The 22791-nt window shown below is 59.3% G+C and overlaps 3 protein-coding genes across 6 annotated transcripts; 1 reads left to right on the forward strand and 2 right to left on the reverse strand.

The window, feature by feature from the left end:
* Nucleotides 1-1160: 1160 nt before the first annotated feature.
* Nucleotides 1161-10939, reverse strand: ZNF865 (zinc finger protein 865). The gene is made up of 2 exons (XM_037025936.2): nucleotides 10594-10939; nucleotides 1161-4709 (listed from the first exon to the last, which is right to left on the reverse strand). Exon 2 carries the CDS (start codon nucleotides 4680-4682, stop codon nucleotides 1560-1562), a length of 3123 nt encoding a protein of 1040 aa, XP_036881831.2. The 5' UTR covers nucleotides 4683-4709; nucleotides 10594-10939; the 3' UTR covers nucleotides 1161-1559.
* A 1391-nt stretch (nucleotides 10940-12330) lies between these two features.
* ZNF524 (zinc finger protein 524) lies at nucleotides 12331-15170 on the reverse strand. Its single transcript, XM_037025922.2, has 2 exons — nucleotides 14891-15170; nucleotides 12331-13370 (listed from the first exon to the last, which is right to left on the reverse strand). The coding sequence occupies exon 2, from the start codon at nucleotides 13329-13331 to the stop codon at nucleotides 12546-12548; it is 786 nt and encodes a 261-aa protein (XP_036881817.2). The 5' UTR covers nucleotides 13332-13370; nucleotides 14891-15170; the 3' UTR covers nucleotides 12331-12545.
* Nucleotides 14521-20779, forward strand: FIZ1 (FLT3 interacting zinc finger 1). 4 transcript variants are annotated; one of them, XM_073225552.1, is made up of 4 exons: nucleotides 14521-14801; nucleotides 15420-15791; nucleotides 17234-17586; nucleotides 18584-20779. In XM_073225552.1, the coding sequence occupies exons 3-4, from the start codon at nucleotides 17275-17277 to the stop codon at nucleotides 19781-19783; spliced, it is 1512 nt and encodes a 503-aa protein (XP_073081653.1). In that variant the 5' UTR covers nucleotides 14521-14801; nucleotides 15420-15791; nucleotides 17234-17274; the 3' UTR covers nucleotides 19784-20779. The 4 variants fall into 4 exon arrangements, with proteins under 4 accessions (XP_073081653.1, XP_036881816.1, XP_073081654.1 ...); XM_037025921.2 differs by lacking the exon at nucleotides 15420-15791; XM_073225553.1 differs by lacking the exon at nucleotides 14521-14801 and having other exon boundaries at nucleotides 15377-15879.
* The last annotated feature ends 2012 nt before the right edge of the window (nucleotides 20780-22791 follow it).

A 22791-nucleotide genomic window follows, 5' to 3' on the forward strand; every position in this document is an offset into this window, starting at 1 on the left:
AGCAGCCAGCCTCTGGCCCACGAGATCATCTAAGCTCCACTGGATAGAATTCAAGGCCCTTCAAAGATCCAGCCCACCACACCTCAACCTCTGCAGTCATATTAACTGGAAATCCTCTGGAGTAACTGAGTTTGGTCAGACCCACTGAACCGCCACCTGGGATTCTTTGCCTGCTTTACCTGGCAAGCTCCTGTGGCTTTGTCATTCTCCTCCAGGAAGCTTGGTTAGCCCCCCAGTCTGATAAGGTCGACTCTTCCATGCTCTCAGCCCTCTGTGATAATTCCATGTCCTCTGTGTGGTGGTGCCCCCATCCATGTGACTTGTAAGCCCTGAGGCCTTGGCACAATGTCTGGCTCATGCTGGGTCATCAGTGTTAAGAGTACGATGGCCACCCTAGGTTGTGCCCTTGTGTGGGTTGCATTGGACTCACTCAGGCAGTGTCTTCTGGACACACTTAGTCTTCCAGTTTCAGTATGAGGCCCTCTGGGACTGCAATCCCAGTTCTACCATGAATTTGCTGCAAGACTTTGGAGCCTCTTTCTTTTCCAGGACCTCAGCCTCCTCTCCAGACAGATGGCATAACTGGACTCATGTTGCAGGGCACATATAACACTGTTCTGAATGCAGAAATGGGGTCTGCGAGCTGGCTTGTGAGCTCCGCCAAGTTGTCCTGGGGGCACCAGCACTGTGATGGAGTTTATCATAAGCATGACTCTGCTCAGGATTGGAACACAGCAATGGCTCTCCAGTTCTCTTCCATCTCACTTGAGGGCTAGGAGCGTGTCCAATTTACGCATCCCCAGTGTCCACCAAAGGACACCGCAGATGGGGGGCTTGGCAGCATGGTGAAGCGTTAGGAGGCCAGGAACGCTGTCAGCTCCTGAGAGCAGACGTACCTGCTTGTTCACCTCCCATCTGCCCAAATCACAGACTAAAGCTTAGATGGGGGAATGCTCAATAAATCCTGTTTGGATGAGGAAAGGCAGAGCACAGCGGGTGTAGGGGAACTGAAATCCAAGGGAAACCGAAGTTCCCAACTTTCTGTCGGTCAGCACTGTAATCCCCTCTCCCTGGGATGCAAGAAAGGACTCCAGTAACCCTGTTGATGAGATTTATTATTCTCTGCTCTGTACAAGCCGCGTCTGCCACCCTGCCCCCCACCCCCATAATCCAAAAAAGCACCCGAGCCCCCTTGTGCCCCCCCCCAAAATCCACTCATACTCCGCTTTCCAGCCAAAGGAAGTAGGGGCGGTGGTTCAGGCCCACCTCCCCCAAAGTTTACTGGGGGACAGAATGCTGCAGGGGCAGAGCAGACACGGGTCACAAGGGGGACGGGTGGACGGAGGGCAGAAGTGTCTGACAGGATGGAAGGTCCAGGAAGGGAGTGATTCAGTCTGGAGTCTGTCTGTCTGCATGGGCCTTGAAGGAGGCTAGTCTGTCTGAGGTTCTGAAGGACACACAGGGCAACAGCGAGGAGGGGGTCTTGTCAGAACCCGGGGAGGGGCGAGTCCAGACGGGGACCGCTGACTGGAGTGGTGATGGGAACCCCACCCCCAACATCAGGCATCCTTCCCAGCCAGGGCACTCGCCCCCGCTCCAGGCCCGCCCAGGCCCTCAGCCTTGTGGGCCAGGCGGTGCTTCTTGAGTCCGTAGGTGTTGGCGAAGCCCTCACCGCAGGAGGAGCAGCGGAAGGGCCGGCCGCCCTGGTGGGCCGCCAGATGCTTACGGAAGTAGCCGGGATCCTTGAAGGCCTTGAGGCAAGCGGGGCAGCGGAGCTCAGGCCGCGGTGGCTCGTGCGCACGCTGATGGCGCAGCACGGAGCTCAGGTAGAAGAAGCCCTTGCCGCAGTGCTCGCAGCGGTAGGCGCGCTCGCCCAGGTGCAGCCGCTGGTGCTCCAGCAGATTGGAACGGTAGCGGAAGGTCTTGCCGCAGGCGCTGCAGCGTTGGGGTCGGGCCACTGCATGCAGCCGCCGGTGCTCCGCCAGGCTGGACGACTGTGCGAAGCGCTTGGCGCACACGCCACACTTGAAGGCCCGCTCGCCGGTGTGCACCACGCGGTGCTGCCGCAGGTACCAGGAGCGCAGGAAGCCTCGGCCACACACCCCGCAGCGATAGGGCCGCTGCTCCGTGTGACAGCGCTGGTGACGCATGAGCAGGGCTGCCTCCCAGAAACGCTTGCCACACACCGGGCAGCGGAAGCCCCGCTTCTGCCGGTGGCTGCGGCGATGCAGGAGCAAATCGTAGGCTCCGGCGAAGCTCTGGCCGCAGAGGCCGCAACCCAGGGTCCGCCGCACCAGGTGCACGTACTTGTGAGTCACCAGGCCCAAGAAGTGCTTGAAGCTCTGGCCGCAGGTGGCACAGCTGAAGCGCTCGGGACCCGAGCTGGCGCCCCCGCCGCCCCCGGCCACCGCCGCCCCACTCGCGTCATCGACGCCGGACACCCCTGCCAGCGCCGCCACGGCCGCCCCCACCTCTCCCGCCAGCCCGTTGTCCAACACGCTGGCCGCGTCCGCGCTGCTGGGGCCATCCGGAGCCTGCGGGCCGCTGGGTGTGGGCGGGAGCAAGCGCTCAGGGGCAGCCTGGTGGACCAGCTTGTGCCACATGAGGTTCTCGATGAAGCCGAAGGTCTTGCCGCAGGCGTCGCAGCCATAGGGCTTCTCTGCCATGTGGGCCTCCTTGTGGCTCATTACGTGAAAGAGGTCCGGGAAGTGCTCGCCGCAGTCCGAGCAGGCGTAGCTCAGTCCGTCGGCGGCCCCCGTGGACGTGGCCGAGGCGCCTGGGCCACAGGCCCCCGGCGCGCCCTGGGTGGCCTGGAGGCCGGCAGCCCCGGCCAGGGCGCATGGCAGCTGGAGCCGGTGCACCTGGCGGTGGCGGGTGAGGCTTTGCGGGTAGCCGAAGACCTTGCCACAGAGCTCGCACTTGTAGGGCCGCTCGCGGGTGTGCACCACGTGGTGCTTGCTCAGGTGGAAGGACTCGCGGAATCGCTTCCCACACACTGGGCACTGGTGAGGCTTCTCGCCGGTGTGGATGCGCTCGTGGCGCTTCAGGGTCTCACGGCGCCCGAAGCCGCGCCCGCAGATGCCGCAGCAGAAGGTCTTTCCAGGGCCACTGGCGCCCGCGCCTCCGGCCGCGCTGGTCCCGGCCCCGCCGAGCAGCAGCGGGTGGGCACCCAGCAGCGGCACGGGCACCGCGCCATACACCACGGCCGCCGCAGCCGCCGCGGCCTTCTCGCTGTCAGTGGCAGGCGGGTCGGGGGGCAGGAGGTAGGGGCCTGGGGGGAAGGCGGGCGGGGGCTGCGGGCCTGGGGCCGCGCCGTCCTTGGACGCCTCGGCCGCGGCAGGCGGGGCGTGCGCAGCCTTGTGCCGGAGCAGGCTCTGCGGCGCCGAGTAAGACTTGCCGCACAGGTCGCAGGGGTACACGGGCCTCGGCCCCGCCGCCCCCGCGCCCGCGTGCGCCGCCTGGTGCTTGAGCAGGTAGGCGGCGTCGCGGAAGGCCTTCCCGCAGATGCCGCAGGGCAGGCGCAGGAGGTCCGCGGAGTGCGTCTTCACGTGCCGCTTGAGGCTCTCGCGGCGGTTGAAGCTCTTGCTGCACACGGAGCAGGAGAAGGGCTTCTCGCCGGTGTGGATGATCTGGTGCTGGTGCAGGTGGCTGGGCTTCTTGAACACCTTCCAGCACAGCGGGCAGGCAAAAGGGCCCTCGCCGCCGCCTGCAGCTGCGGGGGGCGGACCCACAGCGGCGGGGGCGGCGGGCGCCGCGGTCGCGTCCGCAGCAGCAGGCGTGGCCGGAGCGCCCGAGGCGGAGGGGGCGGCAGCGGCGGGGTTGCCGGGCGCGGCCGCGGGCAGGCCCAGCGGCAGGGTGGGCGCGCCCGGATGCGGTGGGGCCCCGGCGGCCGGCGGTGCGTCCTTGTGGCAGCGGCGGTGGCGGATAAGGCTGGAGACGTGGTTGTAGGTGCGGCCGCAGACGCCGCACTCGTAGGGCCTCTCCCCCGAGTGCACCAGCATGTGCTGGACCAGGTGCGAGGACTGCTTGAAGGACTTCTGGCACACGCCGCACGGGAAGCGCCGCTCCATCAGGTACTTGAGCCTCCGGAAGTAGCCCTTGTCGTCCTTGCCCGGGTCGCAGGCCGCCCCTGCGGCCGGCGCCGGCGGGGTCTGCGAGGGGGTGGGAGGTGGCCCCGGGGTCCCCGTGGGGGAGGCCAGCGACGGCGTCACCCCCGGCCCGGATGCAGGCCCCCCGCGTTTCAGGTTCCCAAACAGGTGCTGGTGTCCCGAGAGGTCGACGATGCCCCACTGCGGGGCGGGGAAGGCGGCATCGAAAAGCGGGGGAGGCGGGGGACCGAAGGCGGGCGGCAGGGGCGGGTCGGGCTTCTTGGCTTGGGACGAGGACGAGGACGAGGAGGAGGAGGACGGCGCCTCCGCCTTGGGCTTGAAGGCGGCCTGGGGCGGGTAGTCGTACTGCGGCGGCGGGGGCTGCGGCGGGGGCTGCGGCGGGGGCCCGGGCGCGCAGGGCAGGGCCGCCACCGCCTTGGCGTGCTCCCCGTACAGCTCCACGGGCTCGAAGCGCTGGTGGTTGAGGAACTCCAGGAAGTCGAAGGGGTAGCTCTGGAAGTGGACCCCGTCCTCGCCCCCTATGCCGCTGCTCCCGCTGCCCCCGGCGCCGCTGCCCGCCGCGTTGGCCTCCATCTCGGACCGCTTGTGAGATGGGAGACCCTGCAGGGAAGAGGAGGGGGCTGAGGACACAGGACAGGCTGCCGGGCCCCCGCCAGCAGAGCGCGGTGCAGCTGGGGGCTCAGAGCGAGCCGCGCTCCCTCACCTTCCTGCCTTGCTCGCCTGGCTTCCCCTCCAAGGCAGTGCCCCTCCTGGCCCGCTGCCCCTGGCCTCTCCTCTGCCTTCCACTTCCTTTGTGTGCCTTTGCTCACCTTCTGCCTCCCCACCCTTCCATCTGTCCCATCTTTCCTGTCTTTTCCAGGGTTCACACATCTTCCATCTCCTCTGTCCTGGACTTTCCTACTCAGGCTAGAATTCTGCCCGCACCCCCGGCCTCAGGTCTGTCTCCTGGCAAACTCTCCCAGGCCTCCACATATTCTCAAGCCCCACTGGTTTTGCCTCTGCAAAATGATAATTCCTATCGGAGTGAAGAGGGTGGACTCGGGAGCTAGAATGCTAGATTTGAACCTGAGCCCCACTATTCTGTGTGACCAAGAGCAAGTTCGTGAACCGTCTGTGCCTGGATTTCCTCACCTATGAATGCAAGCGACACACTCATGCACATCCCTGCCTCAAAGGGCCACTGTGAGGCCCCACCAAGCTAACGTAGGTAGGGCTTTTCAGGTGCACGCTTCCTGCACTCTGGGAGCACTGGGTAAGTGGAAGGTAGGCCACTGCAACCCACCTCAGTTGTACAAACAAAAAATCAAGACAAACCAAGACATCAGATGAAGTCGGTGTTGGGGAGGGGAGCGTCTTTTCACTCCCAGATGGGAAGGAGAATGTGCTTGCCTGGAAGAACGGGTTACAGCAAGGGGGCTGGCTCCAAGAAAGGCAGCCATGCGGTAGAGACACATGGCCCTGCGCCTGGGCAGACCTGGTTCAGTCTCCCTCATGTGACACCCCTTTTCCACTTATAAAAGGGGGCAGGAACCACTAGTCTGAGGGGAACTTAGGGGGCTGACACAGGATATAAGGAGACACACACTGAGAGAGCCACTTGTGACATCCATGCCTGCAGGGAGCCTGGCAATTTGATGTTCAGGGACCCGGGGTTCCTGTCCTCTCTGGGGAATTGGAGGCGCAGTGGCAGTTGGTTGGGCACCTCCTTCACAATGTTTTTCATTCCAGATGGCAGCTGTCATATCTGCTCCTGCAACACCCCTCCCCAATCCTCTGCTCCTACAACCCATCTGAGCCTCAGACCCACCCAGGGGCCTCAGGAAGCACCTCCACTGAGTCTGCGGAGAGCCAGGGGGAAAGGCCCCCCAGGTATGGTATGTTTCTTGGCCATCCCTGTCCCTGGGGGTCTGGCTCTTTGCCCAGCCCACAGCAGGGGTCAGTGGGGTCTCCCAAGGCCAGGGCCTGTCAGCCCCCACCCATCTAGCTGGCTCTCTCTCTGCAGTGGTGAAAGGTGAGGGTCTCCTCCACCCTTACTCAGAGGTTGGTATTTTTAGCCTCCACCTCTGGTGTCCTTGAGTGAGTCTCAACATCCCATGCCCTTCACACCCCCTCCAGCTATTCTGATCTCCAGAAAGAGCGAAGGCATGGCTGGGGTGGCAGTGGCAGCCTGAATCCAGGAGTCGGGTCTGGAGTGGGCTGGTTGGGTGGAAAGAGGGCACACAGTGGAAGTACCCACCCCCAGGCTTACCTTCACCAGAGCACATATTCATAATAGCTAATGTTTACAAGCTAGCCATCATTGTAAGCATATTACACAAATTAACTCACTGAACTCTCACATATCTGTGAGCCTGTCATCCTGCCAGAGTCACCTGCATGTCACTACTGTCATCACATTTGACAAAACAGAGGCAGAGAGGTCAGTGGCTTACCCAAGGTCACAGAGCAAGTCTGTGGCTCTGCCCATACCTTCCCCAACAGGGCTGTTTTACCAGGGTTCTCCCCTGAGGTGGAGGAAGGTAGACAGAACTATGGGGGTAGGAGCCTTATTTGGGGGTGCTCTCTAGGTTATGGGGGGCACTTATGTGAGGGGCCAAGTGGGAAGGGTAGGTGGTTACCATCCTGAACATATGGGGCAGTGATGTAGTGAATCTGTTCCCCCCTCTGCCCAGGAAGTTCTTCCCCAGACCTCAAGGTTCCTTCCTGTGGCTCCTTCAAGTCTCTGCTCAGATGTCACCTCCAAGAGGGTCATACCCCCTATGCCATCACTCACTAGCTGCTTGTATCTTTTTTCATCACAGTCACTGCCACCAACTTACTGTGTATGTTTCCTTTGCTATGTGTTTACCATCTGGCCTCCTTCCCTAAGAGAACAAGGACTTGGCCTGTCCTGTTCACACCATGCCTGCAGGACCTAGCACAGTGCCTGGCACCCTGTGGGTGCTCAATAAATATTTAATGACATGTGGGAATTAAATGGCACCCTCCTAAATAACCAGTGGGTCCACAAAGACATCAGATAAATAAAAATGGAAGTACACCATGCCGAAACATAGCCAACACAACTAAAGCAGTGCTCAGAAGCACTGATAGATGTGAATGCCCAGACTGACAAGTATTTGTTGAGTGAGTGAAGGGATGAGACTAAGCTGACCAGAACTCCCCAATGGAGGGAGAAGGACATTTAGCCGAGATGGGGCTGACATTCCCCCCTCCAAGAAGGAATTCTGGGATCTAGGGGCAGTGAAGTTACAGGGAGGGTCTCAAGGGCAGGTGGGCAAACACTCAAGGGCTGCTGCAGAGAGAAGAAGAGGGTGTTAACTAGGAGACTCAAAACCACTTCCACTGGGAAATGAGAATAATTTCCTCATTCAGGGGACCCAAGCCTCAAATTGCTCTTTCTAAAGGGAGGTGAATCATGAGAGGGTTTCATGCAGAGAAGCATGATGGGGGGATTCCCTCCCAAGGGGCAGGAGTCCACAGCAATCACAGTCAATTGTAACAGCTCATGTTTATTGTTTGACCAGCTTGATATGTACCATCACCTTGATGCTCCAATAGTACTGTACTGTTATTGGTTCCATTTTAGAAGGGGGAAACCTTGAGGGGCAGGAAAGGTCATTTCCCCAAAGCCATGTAGCCAGTAAAGGGAAAGCAGGTACTGGATTCCAGATCTCTGATGCCAGGACCTGTGGCCATTCTACTGCAACAAAGCTGCCTTGTGATGAAATCCTAGTGTGTCAGTAGCACTACCATAAGGTAACATGAAATACTGAACAAGTGCTTTCTACATTCTAAGTACGCTTCCAAGTCCTTTACATGTGTTGACTCAGTGGATCTTCCCAATAACTCTAGAAGATAGTTACAATCATTAACTCTTACAGAGGAAGAGACTGAGGACCAGAGTACATTAATCTCCTAAAGTCATACCAGTAGAAAGTGGCAGGGCCCAGAGTTAAAGGCAGGCAGTAGGCCTCCGGTATGCAAGCTGTTAATCCCTACAACATGCTGTCTTTCAATATTTCTGTCTCAAAAATAAAGGAAGGCCCCCACCGCACCTTACAGTAGGAACAGACTTTGCCCCACCCACTTCCCTGAGACCCCACCCCAGGACCAGCCACTGGCATTTACTGAATGCTGACAGCCCGGTACTGGGTGCCTGACCTGGCTTGTCTCACCCAAACTCACAGCCTTGTAAGATGAGCATCACTACTATTCTCACTTAATGGACAGGAGGTCTAAGGCCGAACCATGTCCCCTTCTGCCCAAAACCTGCAGCGGCCCATTTCACGCAAAGGCAAAGTCCTTATGATGACCTGCACAGTCCCCATGGCCTCCTGGCTGTCCCTCCAATGAGCTGATCCCATGCTGCCCAAGGGCCCTTGCACTGGCTGCTGCTGCTGCCTGGAAAGCTCTGACTCCCCACACAGACATCTCTCCCACCCTCTCACCTCCTCACGTCTTTGCTCAAAGATCATCTTCTCAGTGGTTCTCCAGGGCCACTATAACCGCCACCCAGACGAGTAGTCCTGCTTCCCCAGCCTCCTCCCCTGCCCTCCTTGCCAGCTGTGTCACCCAATAAGCCATATATTCTTCTTCTTGTCTTGTTTTTGGCCTCCCCCCTAAAAGGGGAGCGCCATGCAGGCAAGAAATTTTATCTGTTTTGTTCTAACCCAGGACCTAGAACAGTGCCTGTCTCAAACAACACTCTTCAAGGCAAGAAATGCGGGTGATTCGCTCAGACACAGGAATGCTGTGGGGCCCAGTGCTCATCCTCTTCACCATCCCACTCCAGGTGGAGGGGAGCTGTTAAGAGCAGCTCCCTGGGTGGGCCACACTTGTCCAGGAGGAGGGAGACTACACACAGGTGTGACTTTTTGGTGCATAGCTTTTGGAGGGACAAGATAATGATAGGAATCTCTTAAAATAAGCCTTCCTGCCACCCTCTCATATGTCGCAGCTCCTGTAACTTTATATGCTTACCCTGCTGTGTTTTCTTCACAAACACATATTTTCTTTCTTTTTAACTATCCCATGAGCTAGCATATGCATGCCACAGGGACAGAGGTTTTTGTCTGTTTTGTTCTCTGCTGCATCCCCAGCATGTAATAGGTGCTCACCAAACGATTGCTGAACAAATAGATGAATGGACAAATGAAGAACATTCTGGGCTTAGCAGCTGACAAAGGCCAGATAACTGATTACAAAGCCTTCACCTCCAAGGCCCTTCTCTCCCTCCTTCTTCCCTTTAATTCCTCTGCTCCAACCTCATTGGACTCTTCTGCCACCCCTCCACTCACAGTGATCACAACCACCTCAGGGCCTTTGCACTTGCTGTTCCTCCTGCCTGGAACAGCTCACCAGAAGAGATCTTTGCAAGGCTGTTACATCTTCTAATTCAGGCTTCACCTGAGTAGCTCATAGGATTCTCAGAGAGCCCAAAAAACAGCATTTATCTTTGTTTACTTGTTTTTGAGCTGTCTATTCAACTAGACTGTAGAAACCCCCACAAGGAGACTGTGTATGTCTCCTTCACAAATGTATGACCCAGACCTGTAACAGTAAATATTCGTCCATTGAAGAACGAATGAATGAACGCCCAGAGGAAAACGACTTCACACTCTAGTGAAGCTGGGGGTCTCCTCTAGGGGGTCCAGGAGGACAGGGTGACAGCTGGGTGGGAAGGGAATGGGTCAGGAGGAGAGCTGTTAGTGCAGGGGGAAGAGACGCCTTCTGAGAGGGAAAGGCTCACTGTGGGGCTCTGTTCAGTGGGATGACTGAAGACGGGATCTGACTGGGATGAGGTGGGTGGCAGGCTGGGCAAAATTATTTCATGGGAGCCTGGTGCTAAACAGGCAGTTATTTCTACTTGAGAGTTGGAGATGTGGTTGTGCAAGCAGAACTCTAGAGGGAGCTGTTTTATGGGGATGGGGGTAAAAAGGGGTACTCTCAAAAGGAGAATTACTGGGGTGGGGAGTCCAGAGGATAAAAAGGCATTCTTGCCCGCTGACCAGAATACAGAGTATTTTCACATTAGGAGGCGGCGTGGGGGCGGGAGGTTTCGGGGATAAAGGGGGGTAGATCGGCTGTAATGCACCGATGCAACCCTGGAGACAACCTACAGGGGATGCTAGCGTAGGCTAACGGGTAGCTGCCCTGCGTGGGGGAGGGCACGGCGGCATGTGGGGGCAGTCCTGGAGGAAGCAATGACGGGGGGCAATGTAGAAGAGACCCTACGAGAACGCATGGGTGGGGGGCCCTGGCAGCAGTTTAGGCATCGCCACGAAGAGGGCGCTCTGGAAGCGGTCCTATATGGGGGGCTAATGGGGCAGATGTCTGGAGCGGTCTTCCAGGGGAGCAGTGACTGGGGGCCTGAGGGCCGGGGCCCGGCGGGAGGAGCACTGATGGGGACGCTCCGGGTACCAGAGCGGGACACCCCGCCCCCGCAGCCCCGGGTCCCGGACCCCTGCGCTCCGTCACTCACCGGCGCCGGGGTCTCCGCCGGGAGGAGGCCGAGAGGCGGAGGAGGCGCCGCCGCTCCGGGGAGACCCAAGGGCCCGACCGGAAGTGCCGCCCCCTCCCCTCCCCGGCAGCCCCGCGCCGCCTGCCTGCCCGCCCGCCCGGAAGCGGAAGTCGCGCCCGTCTCCGCGGCGCCGGCGTGGAGGAGAGGAGACAGGCGGCGGCGGCGGCGAGCCCAAGGGGAGGTACGCCTGCGCACTAGCTAGAGGAAAGCCGAGGCAGCTTCCGGTGAGCGAGCTGAGCAACATGCGCCTGCGCTCTGTGCGCCCGCCGCTTCTCAGGGCACCGCCCACACGCTGAGGACGCCCAGTTTCATCGCGCCGCTCACGTCAATCTCAAACTCAAGCCCCGCCTCCTGTTCTGATTCACGCCCGTCACTTAATTCTTACAAGCCCCGCCCACCGCTTCCAAACCTGGGCTTCTCTAGCCAGCCCCAACTAAGTTTCTCCTGTTTTCCCGCCTACAAGCCCCTACTCTCTGGAACTCCACCTCTCCTCTAAGCCCCGCCTTTCTCTAAGCCCCGCCCAGGGCTCCTGGGTCAGGGCCACGCCCCCTGGTTAAGACGCGCCCCTTCCGTCCACAGCATTTCTGCTTTACCTCTCTCACATTTCTGCTCCAATTCTGCACCTCCAAAGCATTTCTTTAAGTCAGTGGTTCTGAAACTATGGCTTTCGGAGACCAGTTGCAGTGATACCACCGAGGAACATGTTAGAAAAGTACATCTCAGGTCCCCTACCCCAGACTTACTGAACCGGAAACCCTGGAGGTGGGGCCTACACACCTGTGTTTAAACACCCTTCAGGGGATTTTGTTGCAGGCTGAAGCTACTAACCACAGCTTTTCCACACCTTGCACTGCCCGTCACATACTCTCCACAAATTGCGCCCCTAACTCAGCCCCACCCCAGGCAGCTAAGCCCAGGCCTATTCAGGCCGCCTAAGCTCCTCTGCGTCTTCCTTAGTCCTCTCTTTGGGAGCCCCTTCTCTCCTCTTGGCCTCAATCTCCCTCCCCAGCATCATCTCTTAACACCGAAGTCCTGCCTCTCCTAACACCTTGCTCTCCTGCACTTGCCCACTGAAGCCCCTCCCCTCAGAGAAACCTGTGCATTCCCTCTAAATCGCTCTCTCACCTCCTGCCGATCCACCCCTAAATCAAACCACACCCAAGTTCTCAGCTCCTTCCTCTAAGCCCCGCCCATAGTTCTCACCTACCTGCCCAATGAACCCCGCCCCCTCCAGGCCACACCCCTTGCCTACCTAAGCCCCATCCAAGTTGTCAGTCCTCCCCACAACCCCTAACTCAGTTTTTCCTTCATAACAACGGCAGGACACAGAATGGGGCAACATGGTGACTGCAGATTCCACGAATCTGGCAGTAGGGGAGAGGGACCTAGAATCTCGTTTGCACAGAAGGTTCAATGTTTTACTCAAGAGTGGATATTTATGCGGAGGCTTTGGGGTCCACCAGAGATGGGAGAGGAACAAAGGCTTCCCCCAAGCCAGCCTTTAGCGCCAAGCCAATGAGGCACATGACATGGGACCCTCCTAAACTTCGAGCACTCCCATCAGGGTGGTATAGCAGTGGAGGGGCATCAGAAGGGTGGAGGAGAGGAGGGCCAACCCTGGTACCATCACTGCAAACACACACACACACGCGCGCGCGCGCGCGCATACACACACACACACACACACACACACACGAAGCTGTCGGCAGAGATTTATTTCCAAGGCCCCCGCCTCCAAGGGCCTGTCAGTCCTGGGAAGGATGGCAGAAGGCGGCAGGATCCATAATTTTAAGTCCTCATCCTCTAGACCCTCCCACAGCAGGAAGACCACCAGATATGAGGATGTCCCGGCCTCCCTGCCCAGACCCAGCAACAGCTGAACTCCCAGCTCTAAACCTGGCCGGGGGTGTGAGTCAGGCCAGCTCTTTCCCCTCCGGCTCCTCCTCCGCCTCAGCCCCTGCCATGGCCGGAATGCCTTCGTCGTCCCACGGTGGTTCGGGCCCTGGGTCTGAGGAACACAGGGATGCCCCCATGGCTTCAGGGTGCTTGCGTTTGGCATGGCGCCGGAGCGTGTTGGCCTCTGTGAAGCGCAGCCGGCAGATGGGGCACTGGTAGGGTCGTTCCCCGGAGTGCACGCGGTGGTGGTGGGCCAGCTCGCCCGCCTCGCGGAAGCGGCGAGGGCAGAGTGGGCAGCGGAAGGGCCGCAGGCCCGCATGGATGTTGCAGTGCCGCCGCAGGTGGCTGGACCGCTTGAAGGTCTTGCCACAATCCTTGCACTCGTGCGGCTTCAGCTCCGAGTGCGAGATGCTGTGGCGTTCCAGGTCGGAGAGGTAGGGGAAGGCCCGCAGGCACACGGGGCAGAAGTGAGGGGCCTTCTTAGGGCCGGAGCCCTCGGGCGAGCCTGCCGCTGACCCTTCAGAGACAGTATAGGGCACGCCCTGATCATCGATCAGCAGGAGACCGCTGCCACCACCGCTGCCTACCTGTGCTGTCACCCCCTGTGCCAGCGGGGGCTCCTGCCCTGACTTGGGGGGGCGGCCCCGCTTGCGAGGGAGGGAGACCTTGAGCGTCCGATTCGAGGAGGCGGCACCCCCGGGACGCCGGCCTCGGCGGCCCCGGGGAACAGGAGGTAAGGCCAGAGGTTTCTCTTCCTCCCCAGGCAAAGGCGAAGGCAACGGGTCTGGGCTGGGGGTGTCCATTGAGCAGTGGGGGACTTGGGTCTGGGCACTGGAGCCAGGCTAAGAGAAGAGAGGGGCAGCCGTCAGCGCAGGGAGGGTCTGGAGCACCCATGTCCCCCAACACCTTTCCCATCCCTTGGTCGGAGTCTCGACCTGGGCGTGGCTGACATTCACCCGTACGCACAATTACAGCCACGCTGGTGAGCACCATCGCAAGATAAATCTGTACCCATTGGAAAATAGGCACAGTCCTGAGCCACACAGGCTTCTCCCAGGCTCCCTAATCCCTTTCCTGCATCTAGAAGTCCATGGCCAACTTGAGGCCAAATAAAAGTCTTCTAGGAAAGACAGAATCCAACTAAGGGTGCAGGCCAATATTTTGATCCTCAATAGAGAGAGTCCATCAACTCCAGACTATAGAGGCCTCAGAAATGTTTTGTCCTGCCTTGTGATTGGTCAAAGTGGTGGTGCGGTGTCAGGACTGGAAGAAGGAGACTGGTGGCAGGTGATTGTTTGGCCCTAAGTCATGGATGGGGAAATACATTGGAGCTGTTAGGAGTCTGGGCTCTGGAGGTGGAAGTTCCTGGTTCTAATTCCCGAGTCTGGCACTTACTCTGTGTAGTCTGGGGCAAGGTGCTCACTTCTCTAAGCCTCAGTTAAGGCCTTTGCAAAACAGGACGAATAGTTCCACCTACTTGCACAGATATGCCATGAGAATAATACGTGTAAAGTGCTCAGTGCTCAGAAGCCCTTATTATCCTGGTGAGTAGCTAAGCTTCACACCAATCCTCAGAATAAGGGTGCATCACTCTCATTTTGCAATTGGGGAAACCGAAGCACAGGAAAACCAAGTTGGCTGCCCAAGCCGTCTGCACCAGTAAGGGGCAGAGCCAAGATTCGAATCAGATCTCAAGGACCCCAGTGGCCCAGGGAATGAGAAGCAACGGATACAAGGGGACGTCCCAGAGTCCCTGCGCCCTGGGTTAGAATCCAGCTCTGCCGCTAATTAACAAGTGCTTTGCATCTCTGAGCCAGTTTCTGCTTCTGTAAAATGGATATAGCAGAGTTGTCAGGTGGCAAGTAGTAAGCACACGAAAAACTACCCCTCCCCACCATCGTCAGAACCTGGGACCAGGAGACAGGGGTGTAATGCAAGGGAAGGGACGGGAAGCACAGGTGCACCCCCTCGGAATAGGCATACAGGCTGCGGTCCAGAGGGGCCAATTCTCCGTGATGACAGGTTCTGTCCGGCGGGGGACCGGGGCTAGAACCGGGGTCTCTCCAACAGTGCCCCTCGCCCTCCGCTCGCCCCCGTGCAGGCGCGCGCCTGCCGAAGGCGCGCGGGGCGGGCCCTGGGGGCGGTGGCCAATGAGCGGCGCGCGGGCCGCGGACTGTGAGGCCGCCGGGAAGGGGGTCTGCGCGCGCGCGCCCGACTGGCTCCGCGGGGCGCGAGGTCGGCGCGCGCAGCGGCGGGCGCGGACGCAGTTGCAGGTGTGGGGCGCGCTCCGATGGCGCGCGGCACCGGGCCTCCCCTCCCTCCGTTCCCCTCCCCCCGCCCGGGCCCCCCGCCTCTCGGGTACCTCATTTGCATGTCGCCTGGGCTCGCGAGTGTGCGCGCGCGGGGGCGACGGGGCTGGCGCGTGGGAAGGGGCGGGGGCCAGGGGGCCCTGCCTCTCGGCGGCGCGCGCGGGGCCGGCCCCACCCTTCCCCGCCCCTCCCCCACTTAGTCGGGCCCGCGCCCGCGGGGAACAAAGGGGGCGCCCTGGGTCCTAAGGACCGGTCATACACGAGCAGGCAGACAGCGCCAGCCCACCCGTCGCCCTCGCTGTTCCCAGGCGGGAAATAACCCCACCAACACATCCCAACCACGTAGAAATGTCTTTCCTCCCACAAAGCACCCAGCTGGGTGACCCAATCAAAGACAGATACTGAAAGGATGAAGAGCAGGAAAATGGCTACTAGTTCCCGTAGTTAACATGGCTCCTGACAGGCTTCAAGGGCCCCCGGAGAGCCGAGGACAAGATGGAGATTGCTCTGTCCTAGCTCTGTATCGCAGTCGGGGAACTTGAATTTCCTTTTTCTCCCGATGCAACTCTACATCGTACCCAGGAGGAGCCTTAGGATCTGAAAAGGAAGTCAAACCTGCTCTTATCTACATTAACACCCGCCAGCGTCTACACTGAGGGAAGGAAGCCGCACTCTGAGCTCGTTGCCCTTAGTCTGCATGGCGCCGGGGGTCACCCTAACCCACGCCCCTCCCCTGCCCTCACCCAAGATGGCATCAACCTGGCTTCTCTAACCTCTAGTGCTGGGAAAGGGACGGGAAAGAGGGAAAAGTGGGGGCGACGGGGAGGGGAAGCCGAGAGGGCGGGAGAAAGGAGGAGTGCGGGGGAGAAGGGAGCCCAGGCGGAAGTCGAGGGGCCCCCCAGGTGGAAGTGACGCTGCCCCCGCTGCCCAAAATGTCGGCGCCCAGAGGGAGGTGTAAGTAATTAAAGAGGAAAGCCGACTGACTTTCCCGGCCTCCTGGGGCCGCCCCAGGGCTCCAGACCCCCCGCTCAGGACGAGCAAGGTGGACTCGCCCGGCCGCGGGCTCCGTTTGACCTGCCCCTGCCCCTGGCGCCTGGGCCGTACCTTTTAGGGACAGGGGGAGGGGCACAAAAGGCCGGCTCTTGGGGCCTGGGTCCCGAGCCGACTTGGGAAGTGGGGGGGGTCAGCCCGACAGGCTACTGGGTGGGGAGGAGGCGGGGCCTAGTGGGGACTGGGGCGGAGCAATGGCTGGGAGGAACGCTGGGGGCGTGGTCTATGCTGAAAATGGGTGGGATTTAGTGGAGGGAGCTGGACTCGGGGCGGAAGTGGGAGGGGCTTGGGCAAAGGGGTGGGGTTTGGTGAAGGGGCGTGGCTCGAAGGGTAGGAGGGCCCCAGGTTGTAGGGTGGAAGAGACCTAATTGGGGCTGAGAGGGAAAACGTCCAGGGTGGAAATGGGAGGAGCCTAGAGTGGAAGGTCTGTAGTTTGTTCAGGGGTGTGTCTTAGAGAAAGGGCATAATGAGGCGTATAATTTGTGGAGTCTTAGTGGAGATACAAAGTCTGCAATGCAAGTGCAATGACATAGAGGGCGGGGCTTTGGGAAGCATGGGGCCACTTCATGGCGGAATGTGAAGGGACAGCGCAGCGGGTTTGGAGGCGGCCACTGTAGAGGCCTAGAGGTACTTAGCGGGAGGTATAGGCACACAGTTAACCTGTGGAGTCTGTGAACCCCGCCTAAGTAAGCACGCAGCACTCTTTGCAACAGTTTTGCTTAACACGCACCACTGCTCCACCAGGTAGGTACTCCCGTTGTCCCCAGTTTGCGGACGGAGTGCATTTGGTTTATATCAGAGGTTTCAGGACGAGCTGTGGTCGCCCTGGAAGGTTGACCCCAGTGCACTTGACCCCAGATCTTTATCCTGTCATTCACCGAGAATGTGCATCTTCATCGGAAGATGACCTTCATCTTCCAGGAGCAGGAGGGGCTTTCGGAGAGGAAGGGTGTTGTCAAAGAATACAAGAGAGTTCGGGACCAGTATGGGGGACTTAGAGCAGAGTGGGCGGGACCTAAGCGAGAATGGGCGGGCTTAGCCACGTGGGCGGGGCAGCGTCGGGGTGGGCGGAGCTTAGAGCACAGAGGGCGTGCTTTCGCAAAGTGGGAGAGAAGCTTAAAAACACTGGAGCAGAAGCGATTGGCAGTGATTGTGAAGATCGGCAGATGAGTGGGAGAAGGGTTTTAGGAGAATGGAAGGGGCTTAAAGAGCAGTGAGCAAGGCCTGTGGCTTGGAGGGCAGTGAGAAGGGCTCCCAGGGAACAACTGGAGGGTCTGTGGGTCCAAGGAGCCTGAAAAGACAGGCTGACCCCTTCACCTGCCCTCCGTGTCTCCTCACTGCTCCAGAGAGAGCCGGCACGGGGCCACTGCCTTTGCACCTAACCATCATGGATGACACCCCTCTGCCAGCGCCCCCCGTCCCTGCCCCAGCGCCGGTCCCAGCATCGCCCGCTGCCACCCCCCGGGTCCCGTTTCACTGCAGTGAGTGTGGCAAGAGCTTCCGCTACCGCTCGGACCTGCGGCGCCACTTCGCCCGGCACACTGCGCTCAAACCCCACGCGTGTCCACGCTGCGGCAAGGGTTTCAAGCACAGCTTCAATCTGGCCAACCACCTGCGCTCACACACGGGCGAGCGGCCCTACCGCTGCTCCGCCTGCCCCAAGGGATTCCGAGACTCCACTGGCCTGCTGCACCATCAGGTGAGTCCCTCAGGCTGGCCCCAGGATGGCCTCCAGGGCTGGATGCCCTTGGGGCCCCAGGGCCCCACTCTGGGCAACAGGCAGCACTGCACCCAGCTCCCTCATCGAAGCTCACCATCTGCCCCCACACCCCCCAGCTCTGCAGCCCCACACCACCAACCAGTAGGAATGGGACAGGTAAAATCTGTCTCTGCTATTCGAGGACTCTTACATAAACTACCAGGGCCAATATCCATAAGGCACAGTCTTGCTCAGTCACACTGGCCACATTTCAAGTGTTCCATAGCCACGTGTGGCTGGTGGCTGCATAGTGGTCGATACAGATATGCAACTTCTCCCTCATTGCAGGAAATCCTATTGCACAGTTCTGCTCTAGAAGTTTGAACATTTACCTTGAAAAGCCACCTCCCACCCCAGGGGATTATGAAAGCCCCTCTCCACCCCATCCCAATATCTACTGGTTTACGGGACATCATTGGAACATGGGAAAGATTGTCAGTAGTAATTCTTATTTCTAGGATTTGAGTAGGTATTCTGTGATTTTACCCTGCCCTCACAACAACTCTGTCAGATGGCATATCTCATTGTGCCCATTTAACAGAGGAAAAAAGCAGAGTCCCGGAGATGCAGTTATTGGTCCAGGTTTTCACAGACTGTAGGAGGTAGAGCTGGGGTTTGAACTGACATCTGTCAGTGCTCAGAGCCCTTGTACTCTCCCAGGGAGCCCCAACCTCCTAGGTGGGCTTGTTGAAATGGGTATGAGTGGAAGAGTTTTCTAGCCAGAAGGAACAGCATGTGCAAAGGTCCTGAGGCTGAAAGGACTCAAAGGTTGCTAACGTGGCCCTCAGCAGCAAAGGCGAGTGGGAGGATTGAAGCCAGATGGGGCCTTTAGATGGGGTAGGGAGCCTGGGTGCACCCCACCCACCCCGGGAGTCCAGGAATCTGCCCTGAGGCTGGCCCCTCACCTGATGCTACACTCTTCCTCCCGCCCTCCCAGGTCGTCCACACTGGTGAGAAACCCTACTGCTGCCTGGTCTGCGAGCTCCGCTTCTCCTCACGCTCCAGCCTGGGCCGCCACCTCAAGCGCCAGCACCGCGGGGTGCTCCCGTCCCCGCTGCAGCCCAGCCCGGGCCTGCCTGCCCTGAGCGCGCCCTGTTCCGTCTGCTGCAACGTCGGGCCCTGCTCAGTGTGCGGGGGCGCGGGGACCGGCGGCGGAGAGGGCCCGGAGGGGGCAGGCGCGGGTCCGGGCAGCTGGGGGTTGGCAGAGGCGGCGGCGGCAGCCGCCGCGGCCTCACTGCCCCCATTCGCTTGCGGAGCCTGTGCGCGGCGCTTTGACCAGGGCCGCGAGCTGGCGGCGCACTGGGCGGCGCACACCGACGTGAAGCCCTTCAAGTGCCCGCGCTGCGAGCGCGATTTCAACGCCCCTGCCCTGCTGGAGCGGCACAAGCTGACACACGACCTGCAGGGGCCGGGCGCACCCCCCGCGCAGGCCTGGGCCCCCGGGGCGGGCGCTGGGCCCGATGCAGTCGGCCAGGAGGGCGCCAAGGAGGTGGGCGACGCCCAGCCGGCCTGGGACACCGGGCTGCCCCTAGGCCGCGCGGGGGGCGGGGTGCCTGAGCCGGAGGCGCTGCCCCCTGAGGGCGGCGGGGAGGCCCCCGCGCCGGCGGCCGCGGCAGAACCGTCGGAGGACACCCTGTACCAGTGTGACTGCGGAACGTTCTTCGCGTCGGCCGCGGCGCTGGCCAGCCACCTGGAGGCGCACTCGGGCCCGGCCACCTACGGCTGCGGCCACTGCGGGGCCCTGTACGCGGCCCTGGCGGCGCTGGAGGAGCACCGGCGGGCCAGCCACGGCGAGGGTGGAGGGGCGGAGGCGGCCGCAGCGGCCCCGGACGGAGAGCCCGTGCCCGGGGAGCCCGCGTCCGGCTCCGGCCGCGGCAAGAAGATCTTCGGCTGCTCCGAGTGCGAGAAGCTGTTCCGCTCGCCGCGCGACCTGGAGCGGCACGTGCTGGTGCACACGGGCGAGAAGCCGTTCCCGTGCCTCGAGTGCGGCAAGTTCTTCCGCCACGAGTGCTACCTCAAGCGCCACCGGCTGCTGCACGGCACCGAGCGGCCATTCCCCTGCCACATCTGCGGCAAGGGCTTCATCACGCTCAGCAACCTCTCCCGGCACCTGAAGCTGCACCGGGGCATGGACTGAGGCGGCCGGGCCGGGCCACCACCGCAGCCCTCCCAAAGCCAGGCGCGGGCCCTGAGATAAAGGGCCCTGCCTACGTAGTGGGGGCCACCAGACACCCGCCAGGCCAGAACTGGGGGACAGCAGATAAACGGAGATGCTCCTCAGCTTAGGATCCCGGGGCTGTGAGAGACTCCTGAGCTGTGGTCACTGGAACTGGTGCCTGACACCCCCAAACCAACAGGCCCTGAATGGTGGAGACCTAGGAATGAGAAATGGGTCTTTAGGACTTCCCATCTTGAGGGCCCTAATAATAAAAGATGGGTACCCCTCCGCCAAGGGAGGACTAACCCTCTCCCCAAGAGCCATCATTCCCAAAGACCTTGATATGGAGAATGCAGGGGACCATGTCCCCAAATTTGCCTGGATCCCTCTAAATGCTACCCACCAGTCACTGGTGTCCCCAGAAAATGGATATAGCCGGAATCTGCCTTCCCCCATTTCATTCCCTAAGCCCAAGAGGACCAGGGTAGATGCCCCCTGCCCTAAACCCCCTCCCCAGTTAGGTCTCCCACTAAGGAATGGATCAACCCTAATGATCTTCCCCACCCCCAAATACTAGAATAGGCTGGTTGGAAATCTCCCCACCCAGTAGGATGAACTAATTCAGACACACACCCCTGTCCACTGGCACAGGCTGGTCCAGGTGGGCCTGCACCACACCCTCCTCCGAGTACACCCAGCAGACACCCCTCTTCCTCTGGAGTGGGGCCAGCCTGCTCGTTCCCCATCCTGGGGACGCGTCTGGGTGGGATTAGGTGGATGGTGCATTTTCCCTCCCGCTCTGCTGTAGCGCCTGTGGGTCTTACCATCTCTGTTGTTTTGTTTGTCTCTGTGTTCCTCCCAGTCCCAAGGGGAAGGGGGGGTTGGCCAGGGGGTTCCCCCCATGAGCCTCGACCTCACCCCTCATCCCCCTCCCCAGTGTCTCCAGGACCCCAATAAACCTCGTCCTGTCACACACTGCTGTCTCATTTTCTGATCCTTGGCTCCAGAGAATGGAAAGTTCTCCCTCCCTGACTTAGGACAGGCCCCGAAGTAGAGCTAGATCCTTCCTCCCTCCCTCCTGAAATGTCAAGCCCTTTAGATAGTGCACACTGCCTAAAATCAGAGGAGGTTTAAGCCTCATCTAAATGGAACCCTATCCTTCAAGCAAAATCCACCTCCAAGGGACCTGACATGCCAGGTATAATGAGACATGCCTTTAGACACCATCAGTTCCATGGGACGTGCCTTCTAAAAACCAAACTGTCTCCTTAGAGTCAGGTTCTACCCCTAGGAAGAGGCCCCACATCTTAAATTCTGCCTGCAGGGGACCGAATTTGTACCTCAGAGGCTACATTGACCCCTAGAATAGCTGCACCATCAGCGAATGGGTCAGCCTTTCAGATGTCTCCTACGTACTAGGTTACATCCCTGCACCTGGTGCCTGTTCCATGTCAAGTGTCCAAACCCCTTCTGGGGATCCAAGGGTGAACAAAATAACTCCTCACAGAGCATATATTTTATATTTTAGAGTGTGGGCGATGGAGTGGAGAAAGAGTAATCGAAGAAGCGCAGAAAGTTGTTTCAGATCGTTTTGAGCACTTTGAAGGAGACAAGGAAAGATGTGGCTGGGTTAGGCCACCTTAGGTGGGTGTCCAGCGGGCCTCTCTGCAGACGTGGCACCTGATCTGAGGCCTGAAGGGCAAGGTGGGCCCAACCAGAGGTCGCCTGAATGGAAGGAAGCAGGAGCACAGTGGGCACAGAGGAGGGAGGGTGAACTGAGGCTGGTTCAGGTCGCACACAGCCTGGTGGGTCCGGACAGGCATTTGCTGCGCTCTCCGGGAATGGCAAGCGAGGTCATAAGTGTGGAGGGATGTGACCCCTCTTAAGCTTTAGGAAGGTCCCTCTGGCCGCTGGGTGGAGGAGGAGCAGGAGGGATTCCTGCAGTCTAGTGGGGGAGGGGCGGGGGCCTCGTGGAGTGGTAGATTTGGGATGATTCTGGAGGTAGGGGGTGAGTATGGTGTGTGTGCGTGATTGAAAAGGAGGAATGAGGAGAGACGGTGTGGGTGGTGGCCCTTTGTATAAGACCTGAAAACTGGGGAAGAGCAACTTTTGGTAAGGGCTTAGAGGGTCAACAATTCCATATGGAGTTTCTTACAGGGGACATGCCTGGGAGAGTGGCCTGCTCTGATAAGCTGAAAATAAGTATATACCCTGACGCAGTAATCCTCCTGCCAGACACAAACCCCAGAAAAACTTGTGTTCACCTGCACAGGGAGATGCATATAAGAACACTCTCAGCAGCTACACGGACAGCCCCAAACTCAGAACAGCTGAAATGCCTGTTGCTATGGTCTCAGTGCTTGCAGAACCCCTCCCCACCCTTATATTGAAATCCTAATGCCCTTGGAGGCTTTGAGGAAGTGCTGATACCATGAGGGGGAAGCCTCCTGAATGGAATTCGGGCTCTTATTTAAAAGGCTCCAGAAGGAAGCCTAGCCCTTTTGACCACATGAGGACACAGTGAGCAGTCACTGCCATGAACCAGGAAGGGGCCTTCCCGAGAGGCAACCGTGGTGGCACTGTGGCCTTGAGTGTCCAGCCTCGAGCATCGTGAGCAAATTTCTGATGTTCATAAGCCACCCAGTCGGTGGTATTTTATTACAGCAGCCTGAATAGACTAAGACATCCATTAACAATACAAAGGATAAAGAAGTGGTGGTATATAATGCAGTGGAAGACGGTACAGCCAGGAGAAAGCATGAACGGATATGCCCAATTATATGAATGAAAGAAGGCTCTGAAGATGGACACAAGATGCCAAATACGGAGTACGATTCCATTTGCCTAACGTTCAAAAGCAAGCAAAGCTTAACTAACATTTTTTAAGATGTGAACCACTTAGAAACGCAAGGAAAACATTTTTTCATAAACCTCAAAAGAGTGGTGGTGAAGGGTGAAACTCGGGGTGGGGCGCGCCGAGTGTTGTC

This window comes from Manis javanica, chromosome 17 (assembly GCF_040802235.1).
Source record: "Manis javanica isolate MJ-LG chromosome 17, MJ_LKY, whole genome shotgun sequence".
Taxonomy (NCBI): Eukaryota; Metazoa; Chordata; class Mammalia; order Pholidota; family Manidae; genus Manis; species Manis javanica.